This window comes from Tauraco erythrolophus, chromosome 24 (genome assembly GCF_009769465.1).
Source record: "Tauraco erythrolophus isolate bTauEry1 chromosome 24, bTauEry1.pri, whole genome shotgun sequence".
Classification (NCBI taxonomy): Eukaryota; Metazoa; Chordata; class Aves; order Musophagiformes; family Musophagidae; genus Tauraco; species Tauraco erythrolophus.
In genome coordinates this window covers 6,866,490-6,886,364 of record NC_141488.1, presented here as the reverse complement: position 1 = coordinate 6,886,364, position 19,875 = coordinate 6,866,490, and the positions used below count along the sequence as shown (strand labels likewise).

At 42.4% G+C, this 19,875-nt stretch overlaps 1 protein-coding gene across 1 annotated transcript in view; it reads left to right on the top strand.

The window, feature by feature from the left end:
• Nucleotides 1-19,875, top strand: part of CSMD2 (CUB and Sushi multiple domains 2) — a 287,646-nt gene that overhangs the window by 29,071 nt on the left and 238,700 nt on the right. Inside the window, exon 3 of the mRNA XM_086626228.1 lies at nt 15,216-15,328. Coding sequence (XP_086482354.1) covers nt 15,216-15,328 — 113 coding nt within the window. The remainder of the gene's footprint in view (nt 1-15,215; nt 15,329-19,875) is intronic.

Here is a 19,875-nt window from a genome sequence, read left to right as displayed (position 1 = left end):
TTTAATCAGCAGGTAGCATAGTGCTTTGCTTTTGGATATTATGTAAAGGGCACCTACATCTGGTATAAAATTCTGCTCAGGAAACTCTGTGGTGAGTAGCCAATGCTGCTCTTGCCCTGAGAGGCTCCCTGGCAAATTGCTCTGCTCATCAGCAGTCCCAGGTGCTTCCTTTTGCCCTTTAGGTGCCAGTGGGAGGTTCTGCCTGAGAAGCAAAATCCATGAATGAAATGAATTCAGAAGTAGGGTCATGGTGGAGTAAATCATTGAGACATTAGATGAGTTGCATCCAGGTATTGCTCCGAGCTACTTGTAAGATTGATATAATTATAAATTGAAGTAACAGCAAGGGCATCTTCCTCCAGTTGACCAGTACAACAAAACTCTGAGATACAGCCTGGATACTGTCCTGATAATTTTTAGCCCTGTATTTTGGGGGAAGGTGTGAAGACAAATAAGATCCTCCCTCGGCATCACTGGTGAACTTCATGCACAACTTGGGTACATAAGTGTAAGTTGTGGGATGAAACCAGGAGCACAAAGCAATGTGAGAATGTTTCATGTCTAATGAGGAGATGAGGTGTTCAGGAAATAGTGGTTTTTAGTACAATGGAAGAAAGTAAAATGATTGGGGGGGGAGGTATGGAGAGGCTTTCTAGAGATCTGAAAGCACTTACAGAGGACTTAAACCAGTAAATGATGTATGAACTCTTGCATGATGGATGCTTGCATTCTTCCTCTGGATGTTTCTAGATTGGTGACTTCAAAACCTGGAGCTTGCTCCTTTGTGCTGTTTGGTGTCTGTCTTTGTTCAGCTGTTTTTTTGTACATCAATCTTGCCTCATTAAACTCTGTAGCTGTTGCCCACCATTGGTCTTTTTTCTTTTTTCTCCTTTTTTTCTTTTTTTCCTGTGGCTATCAATTTTGTTTTTTCTCAGACTCCTTTCCAAATGTGCTCAATTCATCATCGCAGTGCAGCACTCAGATGGATGGCAATGTGTCATTCATGAAAGCTCATGCTACCAGGAGGTGGGCCAAAACCAGCTGTAAGCAAGTGTAAAAAGGTGGTGGTGGGGGAAGCATGCCTCTCTAGAGAAGGTAACTGTTCAGCGTGTTCAAGGCTGAGGAACAAAATGGTTATGGACAGGAACTCTTAAGCTTTTGTTGAGCATCACTGCTTTATTTCAGTAGGTCATGCCTCCTTGAGTAGAAGAGAATGATCTTGGTGTGCATTGATGGCTTGATCTGGTGATGTTTTCTTATGTTGAGGGATGGAGAATGGTCAGTCTTCTCAAAACTCTGCTGTTCCATTTAAGCCATGTGTTCCTGAGCTTCCTTGGCCTGATGTCAGTGTCATGTCTACGGGCGTTTCTGAGAAGGTGTTAGTAACTGTGTTCGGTGTGTGCTGGAAAACACCCTGTTGTCTTGCACTTCAATGTGGTGTGAAAGTTCCCTAATAGAATAAGAGTAGACTTAATTCAACGAGACATCTGCTAATAAACTGCTTTGCTGTATATTAGGGAATTCGCGTTGTGCGTTTGTGATGAGTATGTGAATATGGAATGTGTTTCAGTGTCTTAATTTAGACATCCAGGGCTGTTGTTGCCTTTCAGTGCCACGACTTTGCTTTGTTTGCTAAAATCAGAGCTCGTTTCCAAATCCTTCTCCTTCAGCTTCTCAGGTAAGTTGTTTTTTCCCAGCACCATGCAGTGGCTTTCCGCAGGGACCACTATAACAATCTTTGAGACCTGGGAACAGTGACAGCTGCCGATTTTTCTCTCCCTTGAGGAGAGGGATGTGTTTCCATGAGCTCAGATGAGATTTGTCACTTACCTTCGGTGCTGGTATGTGGCTTTCCCTTCTCTTAAGCAGCGTTTGTGCTCGTTACACCAGACCAAACTCTCCTGAATGCTCCTCCTCCAAGTTCCTAACTATTCTGAACTGCTGGTGGGATCAGAGGGATGTGTGGAGACCTGATCTGAAAACTGCACTCACTCAAGAACAGTCTTGCTGCCAATTCCCATTGTGCTTTGCTGATTGTGTCATTGTTAAGAGGATGCTCTGATCAGGTTGGTTTCCTGATTGGTTTCCCACTGTGCTGGGCTGAGCAGCTCAGCAGAGACCTGACTAAATTTGAATATTTGGAGTTATTTATGGATCTGAGATTGCTATGGGATTTGGGAGACTCTTTGCACCTTTTTGTCAGACTTGTTATGTGACATAACCAGACAGCAGTTAACAAGAAAAAATGCAGCAAAGGAGGAAAGCCATGTGACATCTTCAAGCTTTTCCATCTGCTGCTGATAACTTGCAGGGTGCTTTTAATGGGAGAGTCTTAAATTAGTTGTTAATTTCCTTATTTGAAGTTTGAGGCTTGCACCCAAATCCAGGGAAAATATATTTACAATATATCTGGTAGGTTGGTCATTTCAGATACCTAATTCTGATTTCCTGCAGGGAGGCACTGAATGGAAATGTTTTAATGGTACTGAGATTATTTCATTAAGAAAATGCTTGTTTGAGCCAGTGTATCAAGAAAAACCAAGTCTTTATTATAGCCAGAACCTATAAAACTCAAGACTAGAAACTCAAATGCAGTTTGCATTTCCACAGAAGTTACTAGGAGTTGTATATTTATACAGCTGTGAGGAGCTGTCCCATTCTCATGCCTGTGGAGTGGGTAAGTTTAGTGAAAATGCAAATTGTTACTTCGATAGTTTTGTGCTTAAAGCAAGAAATCTGCACTGCCTTTAGCTCACTGGCACTGTGAACGACTTCTCTAGCTCATGTCTCAATGCTGGGCAGTGTCTTGTGTTAAAGTTGCTGTTGCTTATTAGATACTCCTCCTTCTTCCCTGACGAGTACCTGAAGAGTTAAGAGGATTGGCATCAATATGCTGTGCAGGCAGTTAAAAACCATGTGATCTCTTTGGCCATATTGAATTGACTGAAAGATTTAAGTGTTTTGATCTCAAAATCATGTGATACTAGTGATGGGAGCTGAATTACAGAATCATAGAATGGTTAGGGCTGGAAGGGACCTTCAAAGGTCATCTAGTCCAACCCCCCTGCAAGGAACAGGGGTATCTCCAACTATCTACTGGGATGACCTGTATGCAGATACAACAGTAATACCTGTATCTTGCCTCTTTCCTGTTGATAACCTTTTAATTACTCTTTGAAATATTGGACTGGGTGACTTGTGACTGGGTTACCAGTCAGGAGAAAAAGGCTTTGGATCTTAAAAACAGTGGAAAGGAGGAAGAGAGAAGGAGAGAATTGCCCCACTGTGTCATTTGCTCTCGCTTGCAGAGATGCACACCTCGGTTAAAGTGGTGTTCTGGGGTTCTGGCTTCACAGGTGCTGGATTTGGTGGGGCTCAGTGTTAAAGAAATTCATAGAATCACAGAATGGTTTGGGTTGGAAGAGACCTCAGAGATGAACTAGTTCCAACCCCCCTGCCAAGGGCAGGGACACCCTCCACTGCACCGGGTTGCTCAATGCCTCCTCCAACCTGGCCTGGAGAAATAGCATCTGCCGTCTGATAATGCGCAGAACTTACATTAGGATTGTGTTGAGTCACCTTTGGTCCTGTGACAGTCCTCTGTAGCCACCTCATGTCTCCAAGGTGCCTACAGTTCTCTTGGCTAAAGAGAAAGATAAATAGAACGGAGGGCCAGCTAAATCCTTTTGTCATCTTTAGTGAACTTCAGAATCCTGCCTCCCGTTTCCCCGTAGCAGAGTCTGTTGTCACTTCGCATTAACTCCATGGGGAAAAAACCACACCAAAACACCACCGAAATTCGAGTTCTCTGCTTTGTAGATTAAACATGTGCTTTTTTCTCCTAAGATACTCGTTTGAGCTGCTTTGGTGCATTCGGGCCTTTCGCCAGTGGCCCCATCGGATTGTTCTGGGGAAGTGCTGAATATTTAAACTTTGTGAGATAATTGATGGAACTAGATCTGAGAGTCCAGGAAAGATAATGGAGTTAATGCAACTGCATCTAGGGCAGTTCAGTTTTGAGAGGCTGTATTCAATTTTTCCATATTTATTGAGAGGGTGCATCAGGACGAGTGATAAAAGCTGATTTAATCGGGATGGGAGGTTTTTCCTCACCACTGTTGAATACAGCAGGCTGAGGAGATGACCTGTCTGAGCTCTTGGCAGCTGTTAAGCCCACAGAGAGTTGGGGTGATGGAGTAGCTTTGGTCCTGGACTGGGGGTTAAAGCATCTACTCACTCATGGCATTGCTTGTCCTGTACAAACACAACGTGCCTCCAGCGAGGGCTGCCGTTGCGTTGTGGTTGTGCTGCAATGTCTGATAGAACAGGATGTTGTTGAAAATTGGAACCTTATATTTCTGACCACTAAGTAAAACACTAATTGAGGAAGTAGTTTCCTGGCTGGTGGTGGCTCTGCATTTTTCTGTTGGACTACAGAATTAATTCCAGGTATGGCTCTCCCTGCTGTGTTTGGTATGAGTGGTTATTTGTCATTGGGCCTTAAGGTGTTGCTGTTACTCAAACAATATTTTGTTTTCAAAACTGTTTTTGTTTTCCTTCGAAACTGCTGATTAACTGTTTACAGGTAAAATCTACTACCAAAACTTGACAGTGACTGTTGCTTCGTGTTAAGGTATGCTAAGTGTATTAAGCATAGAAAGATTTTTGGTAATTGGGCAACATCTAATAGATTTTAATTAAGATTCTAGACTGGAACAGTCTGCTTTTGATAGATCTGTGAGCGCTGAATGCTGTTAGTATTGAAGTAAGTTTTAAAGGATTGGACTGAAATAGTATGTGGAAATTCTGGGGAGGATCATAGTGTCCTTCATCTTCCATGCCCAAGTTGATGCAACTCATAAAAGCCTCCTGTTGAGCTATGGAGGGAAGGAAGGGGAGATGCTGGTAAAGTGTCCTGCTCTAGGAGGTTGCCCATGTGCTTGGCCAGTGAAGTCCAATGTGCACTGAGACACAAGACAGGAGTTGTATTGGACTCTACTGTTAACCTCTTGTTGCACGATGTGTTGCGCTTCCCTCTTCAGCTTTTTCTCTTGCAGTTTATGTGCGTTGTCTGACAATACAGGCCTTTGATGTTCATCATATGAAGTAATTGCTGAAGCGCAGGATCATGTATATTCTTCTCTAGACCCCTCTAACTGATGATTGGTTTTGCTTCGAGTTTAATACGGTGTTTGTAAGCCTTTTAGGCAATGGAAGTAGAGCGTTGTGAAGTCTGATGTGGTTTATGACCACTGCAGACCCCGCAGTGCCCACATCTGCAGCCTTCCAGGTGCATGACACCTGCGTGGTGAGATCTCCAGTAGCTTTCATGCGGTTGCTCCTTTTGGAGGAGCTCATGATGAAGGCAATAGCTGCTGGTGCTCTGCTAAAAAATGTTCTGGATGGAGAAACTTCATCATCTTTTCACTTACGTATGCAGTGTTTAAAATGAGAGCTGCAGACACTCTTAGTCATCTGGAGCTGCTGTTTGTTTTAGAGCTGCTTTTATTCTTTTGCAGGAGTGGCAATTTACAAAAGCAGTAGGTGAGCTTTTGGGGTCAGAGGAAGTGAGATGAGAGTTTTTTGGCAGTGGAGGGAGAGAAATTGAACTAACCCATAGCCCTTGCACGATGCTTCTCATTTTTAGATTAGAATGCTTTGAGAAGGAGCAGCTCTACTGTGTTGTGGTAGCAGAAGGGAGAAGGCAGCCCAGCGAGTTGCCTTGGGCAGCCAGGTGAGTTATTAGCTGTGGGCTATTAGTTATTGAACTTGGGTTGCCCAATTGCTGTGTTATTGCAGAACTGCATGGTGGGAAGGTGACGACAGTCTGATCCTGTTTGCGTAAGAACCAGTACAAAAAAAATCTCTTTGACTTTATTAGTGCAGAATCAGGTCTTCAAAAATAATTTTATTTCTAATCAATATATATTGACATCAGTTAGCATCAAGGTGGCCACTTTGTTCACTGGTAATTGGAACCTTTTTATTCATGGCTACTGAATAAAACACTGACTCTCACTTTTCCCATCTGTAAAATGACATAATGTTTTTTATATTTGCAATTTAAATTTGTAAAATGCTTAAAAGCGTCCAGTTGGAGAGACTGTATGCCAGGGTGGGGAGGGAGAACCAAAATACAAAAGAGATAAAAGTTCAGACTTGTCTTTTTTTCCTCCCTTCAGGAACATGGATTAAACGTATGCACTTTCATGTTATCTTTTGAATGTGATGAATATTTAAGTCAGGAAATTTTTGTGTCTATAAGGTCTGACCTTGAGAGTTTCTCAGGCAAAGCACCTCTTCAGATAGTATATGCTTTCCTTTTATCAAAATTAATGAAAGTCTACAGGAAATGATACAATCTTACTAGATCTTTGAAGATACAAAGCAATTGTGGAGTGCTATTACTGGCAGTCTCAAATGGAAAATTGACAAATCTTTAGTGGCCATTGACTCTAATTCATTACCTTCTTGTTGGGTGGCGGAGGGTGGCCCAGCTCCTTTTAGACGGTTCAGAATTGGATTTTGGTGTGCTGCAAGAGCAACTGCTGACATCTGGTCCTTTTTCTTAATAAAGAATCTAATTGTCTGTTTGTGATTTTGTAGCTGTTTAGAAAACATGAAGGCTTCTGCTGTCCCAAGATGCAGTAATTGTCCTTACATCTTTAGTGATTTTTATAACATTTAGGCTTGCAGCTGATTAGAGCTGCTATACTGGAATAAAAGGTTTGGGAAGGAGATAAATATTTTCGTTTGAGCTGTTTGGTAGCTTGTGCTGTTACTGATCTGTATGTAAATTGAAGTGCAAAATGCTGCTATTCTAGCATTTTTATGATATTTTCACTATTGGGATTGGAACCTTTAGCTAACGAGGTGCATGGCAAGATATCCCCTCACTCAAGTTGTTCCCAGTTTATATATGTGTGGCAAAGGAGGAGTATGGAAACAAAGAAGTGACAAGCAGCAGGGCAAGCAGCAGCTCCGTGGTGCTGCTGGATTCAAACCCAGGGCTTTCCACCTCGAGTGCACCGTGTGTTACTGGGCTGTCCGGCTAAACATCACCGGGTAGCAACGTTTTAATTCTGTTTCTGCTCAATATTCGGCGTTCACACAAGGTGCAAGTGAATGGAGAATTAGATATGACATAAATCAATATTTACAGTCTTTTTGGATAAATCTTTGTCAGCAGGAACAATGGGATTTGTTTCAGGTTTTTCATCATACGATGTATCTTCTAAAATGACGCATCTTCTAAAAATCCAATTTCTTCTTAACCTACTTTTTGGACTGCGCTGGCTATGGAGGACGACTCGCATTGTTCATTTGTTCCATTTGGGTGCTTCTTTTTAAGTCTTAGCTTTGTAGATAGTGAATTTCTACTGCATCCTTCTCATCTGTTGCCATAAACTTTTATGATGTGTTATAAATTACAATCTTAAGGAATTAGTGTAGACGTACCTGTATTGTGGTGGGAAGTGAGACTGCAGTCTATGCTGAAATCCTGAAGCTGGATGTCACCTGGCTGTCCCGGGATCACGTAGGCAGAACAGAGCTTGCCTGATGCTGTGGCTTAATATTCACTTGAGGGAAGTAAAGATTCTCTCAATACTGATGACTAAAGTCTAGTTCAAATCCTGATTTTTGTATGCATAAAGAGTGAAAGGGATGCACAGTCTTGGCAGGTGAGACCTGGATTCACTGTGCATGTCAGCCTTGGCTCTTCACAGTGGTAGAGCTTTAGCTTCTTGAGATTCAGATAGAGAAAACAGGAGGAACAGGTGTGTGTGTAGTAAGCACATACACTGACAAAGCCATAATTAAAATTTTTGCTTGATTGTGTCACCTATGACTGTTTAAAACTGATGGCAGTTTATATCTTCAGTCCCATGGTACCTGTTTGCCATAAATCGAATCCTTGATGCCTTTCATCTGGGAATCTCCATATGCTCATATTGTGGCTTCTGAGCATCCCTGCAAGACCTGTGGGTGGTCAGGGTTGCGTATGGTGGGGACTGGAGTGCAGAAGTGCATTTAGTAGTGGTCAGGGTTGCATATGGTGGGGACTGGAGTGCAGAAGTGCATTTAGTAATAAGCCTTGTGTGATTTGCATGAGGTTCTGAGAACTTATTTTTCCCATTTACTAGATTTCACACCCCTGATTTTTTTTTTTAAGAAAGCCAGAAATAACCTAAAACTGCCAAGTTTTGAATTGACACTGCTGAGCCTTACTTGGTTTATATCCAGACTTGTCTTTGTTTACTCTGAGTATCCGCTCAGATTTGCCAAGAGGTTACTAAAATTTAGTGAACCTTCCTGTGAATTTGCGGGGTTTTCTCAGGTTGTAATAATGAGATGGAGCACATAGATGCCAAAGTTTGTCTTGAGTTCTGCTTGCATCTCACTGCTACTTGAGAAAGTACAGGATGGAAGAGACATGCTAAAAATAATAAAATAAATTCAAGTCCATGGTTTTCCTACTCTATCGCGTTTTATGGAAAATTAAATTTATTGAAATTTGATGCTTAGTCCCTGTTCCCAGCTTGAGCCATGAAGACCTCATGTGTTTGAGATGGCTGTGCTGGCTTTAGGCTCTGGAAATAACACTTTTCTAGTGGGATTTGACCCAAACCCCATTTTAAGTGAGCGAAGGAATCCGTCCAGGCTGGAATTTGAGCCCTGTGACCGTGTTGGGTAAAGAAGCCTTTGTCAGGTCAGAGGTAAGCAAGGGACTCGTGTGGCTGATGAATTATACTTGACTTGGGGAAGGGAAGAAAGGGAAGTTGATTCCTAAGTCATGCTGGCACGTGGGGTTGGGTTGTAGGATGTTAGATTGAGAACGGTTTGCAAAGTGTTAGATGAACTTTCTGAAAAAAATACAGGTGTAATACATGTCATGATGAGCTAGTTTAAGGGACAAGGAAAGCTTTCTTGTTCCCTTAATGCTTGTTACTGTCTTGATAAGAAAAATATGTAGTAATGTTTGTCAGAGCTAATAGATTATATTATTGTAGAAGCAACTTAATTATCAACCAGTTGGGCAGAGGGGATGGTTGGAAAGTAGCATGGAATAAATTGGGACATGTGGTGTTGGTTGGCAGCTTGAAGTAGCTTGGAGTTGCTTGGTGAAATATGAACAGAGAATGTTCAACATTCAAGGAGTTACTGCTGCTTGCAGTGTGCCTCGAAAGATATTTGTTCAGGATCTGTTTGTAGCTTGACTCAAAAACAAAAGCAGCTTGGTTTGGGGTATAAATTGTTCCAACAAGCTGAGTAAATCCAAATGTGAACTGATACTGTTATGTCATTGCAATATCCTTTTAAGCTGGCTGAGATTTTTTTTGGTCCAGAGCATTATTTCAGCCTTACAGGGATCAAAATTAAAGGACAAGTGTCTAAGTAACAGGAGTGAGTTCTGCCTTGCAGACAGATCTGGCTTTTAAGTGTCTGCAGCACGCAGGAGCTGGAAGTCTTCTCAGATATGCTCTGCTTGTTTTGTTGATGATTAATGAGAACGTTTCTGGTACCAGTTTTTCTGTCAATATGGCTGGAAGAATATTCAAGCTAACATCTCGTAGTAATTGCTTGTTTCTTTATTGAAGTAACACAGAGAGCAAGGGAGGAAAAACTAACAACTGCTGGGGAGAAAAACTGTGAACCAGACAAGCCTGAGGAAATGCTTGCAGTGTCAGCTGTGTCCTCAGGTGTGTCTTTCATCTGCATTTACTGAGGATGGAGGAAGAGATCCATGCAGTTCTTCTGGCTGGAAGTAGAAGGGATCAGGTGTGTGAAGAGGCAGAGGGGGCAGCAGCCTGTGGGCACAGCCAGGCTGAGGGGTGCCAGGGACTGGGAGGAGGTGGTGGTAGGAGCCGTAATGATGCTGGAGCAGGTTACTGGCTGGAGAGCAGGAGGATGGTGGTATGGAGAACCCTCCTGGAGACAGGGCTAGTGCAGAATCTTGCAGACAATATGTGAGAAACAGACCTGTCAGCTTCAGTTTTACTGCATGTATTTGAAGTCTTCGTGCCTAGGGCATCTATATGTTACTACCTTACAAAGCTGGCAAAAAAAGTATTTGAAATGCACGGTTGTTCTCTTGGGATTCGGCCCATGATTTGGAGGAGATGTTAAACTCTTTCAGGATGAAAGATAATTTTGAAAACTAAGATATTAATAGGAATCACAAGATGTTTTTCCCCTCATAGACTACCCTACGCCCACCAGCAACTGTGTCTTTAAAGAAACAAATCCTGCTACCTGTAATGAGATCTGAGGTGGGGTGGGTTGCTGTGGATAAATTTCCTGATCTCTTGCAATTGTTTTTATTCTTGATGTACGATAATTCTTCATGTTCCATGAAGCAGCCTTGAGGACATCTGTGAGTGACCATTGACTCTGCAACTGTGTTTCCAGTTTCTGCTAAGATTTTAATTTTTTTAAACAATCCATGTGTATTTCTGAAGGTGTTCTTCCTGCAGCAGCTGGAGTACAATGCTTACGCATCCTTTTCGTCAAGATTGAGGAACGTGCAAGTGTTAATATCCCTCATACCCATTTTTCAGAGCAAAGACAATGTATAGATAGCCTTCCACTGAAGCCAGTGAGTTTCCTTATTTCTACGTGCACATGAGGCAGCTGTTTAGCTAAAATAAGGCATGTAAAACTGGATTCAAAGTCAATTGGAAGTTATTGGGCTTTTTCTGTTGGCCCCAGTTAATAATGGATGAGTCATATGCTTCATGGGTGCACCTTTTGGATGACTTTGGGTTGACTGCTGCCTCGTTAGCTGGGTGCATGGTGTGAAAGGACTCACCTGCTCAATCCAGACTGGCTGCCAGTGACCACTCCAAAGGGCAGCACTCCCTCTGAGCTCTTGGTTTCTCAACACAGTGCCTTATGCCTGATTTAGCTTGGAAATTGTCCTGGGATAGTGCAGGGGTGTCAGACTAGTGCTTAAGGAACCGTGTCATTTAAACTATATATAGTGAAAAGTGGTTCATTTGATGGGAAATTTTCTTTAATAGATGCCTTTAAATTACATGCAGGAAAAAAATCACTGAAGTCTGGTATAGTGTAATTTAATGCTGGGTTAAACGATGCAATCCACTGCGTTTTCATTAGATGTTCTGAGACACTTCTCTAGCGTTTATGCTTTAAAGGCTGTTGGATTGCCAGCTGCAATAACTATTTTGATTGCAGCCTGAGCTGATGGTGGGCATCCTACCAGAAAAATAATGTGCTCTGTTTTAATTATGGCACCTGCACTCCAAAATGGGAGCCTGCGTCACAGTGTATGATAGTTGTACTTGATACAGTGGGACAGTATAACGTGCAACAGATGGAGGTGAGAGCGTTTGCAAAGGGACTGAGATGTGGACCATCCTGGGCTGGTGGTTCTTTTTCTAGGGCAAAAGGGTTCAGCTGTGAGTTGAACCTGCTGAGCAGAGTGGTCAGTGGGTCTTTGTCTGGTGCTCGACTCCTTTCATGGGTGGATGGGATGGTTTTCCATTGGGGAAGGATTTTGGGGTTTTAAGGAAGATGATGGTACATCAGAGGTGGGACAGCTCAGCTCTCAGTGAAGTGGAGAGCTGCACACCAGACCCTGAGCCTTGGCAGCTGTGGGTGTGCTGGGGGTGTTCCCAGCATGTGGAACTGCAGAGAGCCTGTAAAGAGATGGTGGTTACAACAGGAACTGGTTTTTACTGGCGTTGGTTCTAGCAAAGCTGTCCCGCGGAGCCGATTTTGCAGTTCTGCTGCAAGCAGGGAGCTGTGCACCAGAAATGTTTGCAGTGTTGGTGGCAAACCTGGGGCAAAGAATGAGGAAGGATGCAAATAGAGCAGAGGATTTCTGTGTTGATTTGTTTTGATCTATTGATTTTTGCTGTACTGCAAAGCAAGGGCAAGTTTATGAAGTGGTATTTCTGGCGCTGGTTTAGTTTGGTTCCTCACAGTAGGAGCAGATTTAAGCCAATGAAAAACACATTGAAAATCTCACACAGTCAGTGCTGGCTCCGAGCAACTTAAGGGGATAATCACTCAATAATCCATTTGGCCAGAGGTACAGAAGAAATGCAAGATGATTATTTGTGCTGTTATTACTGCCCTCACCTTGTTATGGCCCTTAATAAAAACAAGGAACGGAGTTTGCTACTTTTCTTTCTCATTAGCTTATATGTATTTTTTTATTGCTACACTAAACAGTGATGTCAGAATTACTATTTCATGCATGAGGCCATTGGGGAATGATTTCATGTTCTGTCTGCCATCATGCTGATGCCCATGGTTTACGTTTGCCTGGGCTGCAGATGTAGGGAGGAAGGCATGAGGACAGCTTACCAGCCAGGTCCAAACTAGGCAGGGTGTCTTGCCAAGCTTGGCTGTTCCTCGGTCTTTGGAACAGGAGTGCTGAGGTTTTACAGGAGTGATTTGAGCATGAGCTGCGTTAAATCATTATTTCTTCAAGAGGATATTGCCTATGCTCTTGCTTGAAGAAGATGAGGACCTCAGTGGCAAAACTTCAATTGTATGCGTTGGTTGAAGGCTTATAAGAGGAGAAATAACTCTTATTTTGACTGCAGCTGCTTCCAGTGAGGAATGAGAGGAATTTGATCTTATTTCTAGTGCAGATTTTCCCTGCAGGAGGAGATATGGAAATTAGTGGCATAGAGGGTGGGAGTTGCTGTATAGATATTTTTCTTATTGGAGCAGTATTTCCCGCTTCTTTCTGAATAAGCTTAGTTTTAGTGGAAATGGAGGCACTTTTCGTCTTTTGTGGGCAGAAAAGCTGTTTGATCTGAATGGGAAGACAATGTTTGGTCACCTTGCGCTCCGTCAGGCAGCTCATTTTCTTCTGCTTGCTCCAGGGACACTAGACAGACACAAATGAACATCTTGAAGTTAAGAGCCTGGAGAGATGGTTGTGTGTGAGTTAATTTTTAGAGGTTCCCATGAAAATTGTCTCTTCAGTCAAGGTGGAATCTGTAGAAGCACTGAGAACAAACCCTGAGTGACAATTTCATGCCCTTATGCACAGGCCATCCTTTTCTTTTAGGGCCCTGTAACTAGAAAATACGAATACATGCTTAAGGGCAGTGTGCTTCAGGTAGTGCTTAACTCCCATTGACTCCAGTGGGACACGTGCACTTGCTTACAGGTCAGCAGATGTGTAAATATGGCCTTGAAATTAAAAGCAACGTTTGCAAAGTGTGGTCCTCCTCGTACACAGGCTGTGAACAGAATCCGCGATGCAAAAAGCTTAGTTCAGAAAGAACAGATCTACTTTGGGTATAAAAAGCACAGACTGCTGCTAACTAATTCCTAGATAATGATAAAACACTGTCTTGTGATTAGATAGGAAGAAAAATGAACAGGTTCTACTGTCCATGGTATATTTTTAATAAAACCGGTCCGTGCATTTCCTGGATTTTTTTGAGTGAATGAGGTTTCAATAAGCCATTTTAATTAAACTGCAAAATAAATTAATAAAAACTATAGTAATCTTCCTCAGTGTGCAGGAAAACTATCTTGAATCCTTAAAAATCCTGGAACCTTTTGCATTTAATAAACAGGAGCAATTACTTGTTCTTCCAGCTCGTACAGACAATGGATTTTGTGCTGAGAGCGGGTGAGTGCTTCTTTGCTGACATGAAAACTTGCCTGCCATCCTTGGCAGGGAACTGTGTGAACTTTGCCAATAACTGGGAATTTTGCTTTAATAAGGTTCTCGGGCAGAGCATGTCAGCTTTCATTAGACCGAGTTCAATCTCTTTGAAATAATATTTAGGTTTACTAAATCAGGGCTGCAGTAAGAACAGTGGGGAAGTTCACTTGGTGTCTCTGGAAGTTGCCAGGGAGCTGGTGGCAACTGGAAGGCAAAATGGCTGGGGCTGGAAACTGTGGTGTACTGGTACCTGAGCCCGTGGGCAGGGGGAGGATGGTGGCCCCCAGAATTAAGGAGCTGGTTTTGTTCTATGGATGCTTTTTTTCATTCTGTGTAATATGAGGAGAGGAAATACTCTGAATCAAATATACTTACTGGTGCTTCTTAAGGGGTCAGAGTGTTTTGTATCACAAGTGATCTTTTGCCCTCTTAGTAAGAAAGACTAGCTGCTGAGTAAAAAGATGTGGGATAAACCTCTGAGTGTGTGTGTAAGAAGCTTTCAACTTTTTCTTAACTGTAGCCTATTCATCCTGTGCTGCTGGTGTCCTTGTGATCCAGCTTGAATGCTCTTGATCCGCAATGATACGGTGCAGCAGTGAGTTCCTTTGGTTGCTGCTGCTTCTGTGGTTTTGTAGAAGTCTGGTTTTAGGACAGTTATCAGACCATGGAGACTGCATCTGAATTTCTGTCCTTGTCACCTGTTGTATGGCTCTTTCTGCTCTGACCTGTGGGCATGTGCCTGTGTTCCAGGTGGTTGCTGCACTGCATCTACTAGATCATCTTGTGCAAATGATTTTTTTTGTCTATGGGCTTTAATTTCCTCAGTGAGTAAAGAGGTGTTAACTGTCACAATTTCGCTGTGGTACATATTAGATACTGGGATGTAGGATGAAAAGTGCCATCCTTGGGGTTGTTCTTGCAGGGACAGTTGGATGGGGGTTGGGGAGGATTCCTGGAAACTTCAAGCCTTATCCATTGTAAAACTACAGAGCAAATACTCTGAAGACAGCCACTTTGGGCTTTAATTAATTGGTAACATCATTTTTTTGCCTGTCCTCATAGCTATTTTGGTTTGTGTTCAATTCGATGTTGCTAGTATAATGCTTCAGATTCTCATCTAATATTTTTACTCCCAAGGTTCTCAAAATGTGTTACAAGCCTTATTTGAATAACATCTTGGGCTCACTCAGTGACCTTAAATATTGCTCCTATTTCATGGATGGGGAAAGTTCCTCTGAAGGGCTCAGTGGCTGCTCCGAGACCAGAGCTGGGCTTAGCAGAGCACTGCGGAGCAGATGTTGTTCTTGACCAAGGTGTGAAGAGGACTGGTTTAAAATACAGCCAATGAAGAACTACATTATTAGTTATTCTGATAGAGCAGAAGATGTTAAAAGCTCAGGACGGGTTTGCCCAGGGTTTATTGGGCTTTCTTCGGCTCTGAAGCTCCCCACTTCAAACTGTGGTGTGTTGGCCAAAGTGGCGGCTGCCCCACTCCTCTGTTTGCTGGCAGGTCAGAGGCAGAAGTGGTGAGTGTAACCTTCCTCTTGGTTTCTTCCAGGTTAACGGGTTTCCAGCTGCCTGCTCCCATTGTGAGTACGGGGGTCGTGCTGTCCCTGTGGCTCGTCAGTGATTACGCGGTCAGTGCTCAAGGCTTCCAGGCGAGCTATGAAGGTGAGTCTGCCCAGTTCAGCCATTGCCTTGAATCGTATCTGCGTTGGGCTTATAGGAGGATGTGAAACTAAGGGGCAGAGTTACAGCTGGGAAATATGCAATATGGAAACGCTGAATCCAAGATGGGAGTGCCTGGTTCTTGTGGAATTTGACCTGTTTTTTTCAGAACTCAAATTGCTGATTCCTTTTAAGTGTAATGTACTCTTCCTCTCAGCATCTGTGCTCAAAGCATCTTTAAAAGCTTACTCTAAGAGCCAAGCTAGAATGACTGAGAAGGAAGGGTAATGTGGGATTTGACAGTGGAATCTGCAGGATTACAGCAAGTGCAGTGCTCTGTGTAGCCACTCTTATTTACAGCTGAGACAGTGAGGAGTGCAGAGCACAGGATGCTCAGATGTTAGAGTATTTTTCCCTTTACCTTCACTCATTTGTTATCTCTTTTCCTTGCACCTTCCTCCCTAAGTGTTTAAATTCACCTCCTGTGTCTCTTGTTACAAACAACGTGTGGTGTTGAGTAGTTGTGGAGGTGAAGGATTGTATGTGAAGGCTTGGTAGCTTCAGGAAACCTTGGGCAGTGGGAAGTCATCAGATAGGAGAGAACTGTTAATGGAAGGCGGCAGGTCATGGTTGTAATATGAGCTGGTGCTGCTGGGGAAATGACAAATTAACCATGTTAAAATTTGAGAGGCATTTATGGTGATTATTGAACCTAGAACATTGGTCCTATCCCTGTAAATGTTTTTCTTTGGAGTCCTTAGAAGTTCTCAGCCTTAATGATAATTTTTGGTAATGAGTCCTACTGGACAATTACCCAATACATTAAAGCAAGCAGATGCCTTCATTTAGATGATGTGGTAGTCGCTCAGCGCTTTCTGCACTTGACAATTGTTCAGGTTCAGAAGAATTCTGTTTAAATACCCTCTAATTTCTGATTAAAACCTTTGCCTTGCCTTGAGGCAGGAGTTGACACTAAGACATTTTTTAGTCTTGAAGTGATCGGTGCGTGAGCAGGTGCTCAGCATGGCTGGGCAGTGGCCTTGAAGTTCATCTCAGTCGAGGACCACGCTCTGCTTATTCGCAGGGCAGGTGCCTACTGGGGATACTGGTGGTGTGTGGTGGCTGTTGGGACAGGGTGAGCACAGCAGTGGGGTGAGGAAAGGCAGATCCTGTTGCCCATCTGCAGAATCTCTGCTAGAACATGTGTCAATCATTGTGTCTAGTAAACATGCCAGTACCTTGCTCCCAAATTATGTGATAGAGAATGTGTAGCTGGTTTTGTGCTTTCTTGACATTTAGAGTTCATTTTTTGGCATTTACACATGGTTACTTATACACTTCTTAATATTTTTTTTATTACCTTGATTTAGCAGGTAATCTTGTACAAAGGCTTGTTCCAGGGCTGCCCTTTAGTCACATATATTTTAAATTATCTCAAGCTTATTTACTGGTGATTAGGAGGTTTTAAAGTGAGTAACTGAGTGCATCTCCAGGGGAAAAAAAGAAATGTACTGAAAACTTAACCTGAGCTGCCGAGCGACATGGAGCATTGGTGTAAATGAGTGACAGGGAGCACTGGTGCAAATGAAAACTTCATTTTGAGAGGGAGAGGAGCAGCCTTGCTAAACATGCTGCTCTAAGCCTACCTCAAAACAAGCTACTTGCTATTTGGATTGTTGTTAACTAAGGCCAAAGGGGGCAGTAAGTGTGTTTTTGATCCAAGGGACATGCTGCTGCTGTAATGCCCTTCCAGTTCACTGGTAATCTACAACTCGGTGAATAGCTTGTGATTCGATAATTCATGTTTAAAGATAGAACAATGCATCAGAATCTTTGCAGTAAATGGCTCCTTTATGATCCGCTATCAAAGCATGTTCATTATTCTCCTCCCTTGAAGCAATCATTGGGAAATGCAGCAAAAGGAACATAATTTTAAAATCGGAACAAAAGATCTCAAGAACTTTTTTTAAAGGGGACAAGAAGAAAGCACATAGTTGGAGGCATCAAAGTGATGAGAAAACTCTGTGCTTATGCTGATGTCTGCCCTACCCCAGCCCTCTGGGAAATACATAAATTGAGGTTGGCTTTATCTCTGAGTTAACATCTTCCTGGCTTATCTGGTTAGTATGATGCCTGCATGATAAGATCTCTTACAAGCAATTTCTTGAAAACACCACAGATGTCTCCTGCTCATACCTGTACATATGCTGCTTCCTTTCTGGTTGTTTCAGGGCACATGGTTCAGCTGTACGTTTCGGTGGCTAAAAAAGAGCGTTTGTGTGCAGTGGTGGTGGAATCTCTTAAGTAACGTTTCCACCACGGGAAGTTTAGGGATGCTTTAGGAACAGATAGGCAGAGTGAGTTTCGGGAAGTCTGCAGAGCTTTTTTGCAGCCCCAGGTAAGGCAGGTGCCAGAGAGGCAGCAGTGGAATTTGAGGAATAGCCAGCTCCGGGGCTGCTGAGCTGTGATGCTTCCTTCTCCAGCTCACAGTTTTCTGACTTGGTTATATATTATTGTGCCTTGCTGCTAGATCTTCCTTAATCCTCTTTTCCTCATTATCTGACTTCCTCATCTTTCTTCATTTAGTTTGGTGTGTGTTGCCAGCTTGTTCCTGTCTGCTCTCATTGTCTGATCCTTCATGTTCTCCAACCTCTTACTGTTTGTTTGTGATTTTTTTTTTCTTGATGCCAAATAATGTTTCAAAACCCAGTAAACAATGGGGATTTTATAGTTGTTCTGCTCCTGTGAAAGGCAGCGTTGAGAACAAACAGGCTGATGTTCTTCCCCAGCCATCTCTCCAGGAGCAGACATGGGTGCAAGTGAAGATAATGCTGTTTGGGGGTGCAGCATCTCTGGGTTAAAGGCACCAGGTCGCAGCTTCTCTGCCCAGTTGTGGTGGCAGATGGTTCTGCACGATCTCCTGTGGGTCGAATAGTCTGGGTTCCCAGCTTCCAAGTTGCAAAACAAGGTCAGAATGGCTCCGTGTCATCCATGCTGCTGTGAATTTGCGTTGGTGAATGCAAACAGAGCCCAGGAGCTGCTGGTGGTGGTGGTGTGAGTATGGGAAAACCCGGAGCAGTGGCACAGTTTGGGAGGAGACGTGACTGGATGGGCACAAATAATTAAGTGCATGATCTGGAAAAAGAAACGGGGGCAACCACTGCAGGGTGACTGGGAATGAGAAATTGTCCGTTGTTCTTGCTGAATGGAGAGAACAGAAAATTTCATGTGCACTTAAATATAATACTTTGATCTGAAGGTAATTTTTTTACTTAAGAGATTCTTTTATTAAATGTAAGCAGTTCTTGTGAAGCTCCATTTCAGAACATACGCTTTAGAAAATATTTAAATTAAGTGCTTTCATGCTTTTAGCATCCTTAAATTTGTTTCCTGTTGTACTGTCCCTTGAATTCAATATGATTTCACAATTAGCCTTGTTCACCCTCAGACTCTGGGATTTTTTTCCTTTTTTTCTAACTAAATGATTCTTTTTAAAAATCCTAACCAGCTGTTGTTGATTCTTGCGTTTCATTTCAACTATAGGAGAATTTGAAAGTAGAGACAGCTATAAATAAGTTAGAATTCTACTGGGACGTGAATCTTGACAGTCTCATCTCGTGAAAAATATTCCTGAAGATTTAATGACCAAAAATGACCAATGCTTCCACTTATTGCTTCCCCTGAAAGATGTGTGAAGCTAATATTAAGGCACATGCCTAGACTACAATGTGAAATTAATTACAATCACTGCTGCTGCATGCCTGATGAATACGTAGTAAGTTGACATTTAAAATAAATTGGGCAAGTCTTTTACAATAAGAGGAAAATTGATATAAATTCACGTCATTTCCTCAATAATGCTAATAACAGCTCGTGATGAATAGCAGGTGTTTTTTCAGTTTACTAATTTAGATACAAAATTGCATTATTATTTGTAAACCGTTACCTCTTGGCTGCCTCGTTAGTCCTGAGGGTATGAAAAATAGAAAGAGATTTAAGGAAAGATACCCAAACCTCCTCTTTGCTAGTAGGAACAGGAAAGAATTGGATTCTCACTTTAACTTTGTCCATGACCTGCTGTATTGATATTTTCAAGTCAGTTTTGTGCTGTGCCTCAGTTTCTCTCTCTCTCATATGAGAGTGTATTTTCATTCATGGTGATTGTGTTCTAACAATGAAAGTGCTACATAAGACATGAAATGATATTGAATATATTTTTTTAGGAATCCTCATCAATGTAATTCTTACAGTTTTAATTTTGTTTTCTTTGGTGGTGGTGATGGTTGGTTTTTTTTTCCCCCAAAAGCAAAGTTCAGTTAGAAACCCCTGGAGAGAACCAGGGTGTTTTGGACTCTGGACTCTTGCTGCTGAAGCAATGCTGTGTGATGCAGCAAGATTTAGCAGTAGGTGAAGACTTTTTTTCCTTCCCAAGACATGGTGTTTGATTACAGCTGCAACAAATTTGATAGCTGCAAACACTAAGTGCCTGATTGAAAAGAAACAATTATGCCTAGAAGAACACTGCTTATTTTAAGAAATTAGAAGTGTTT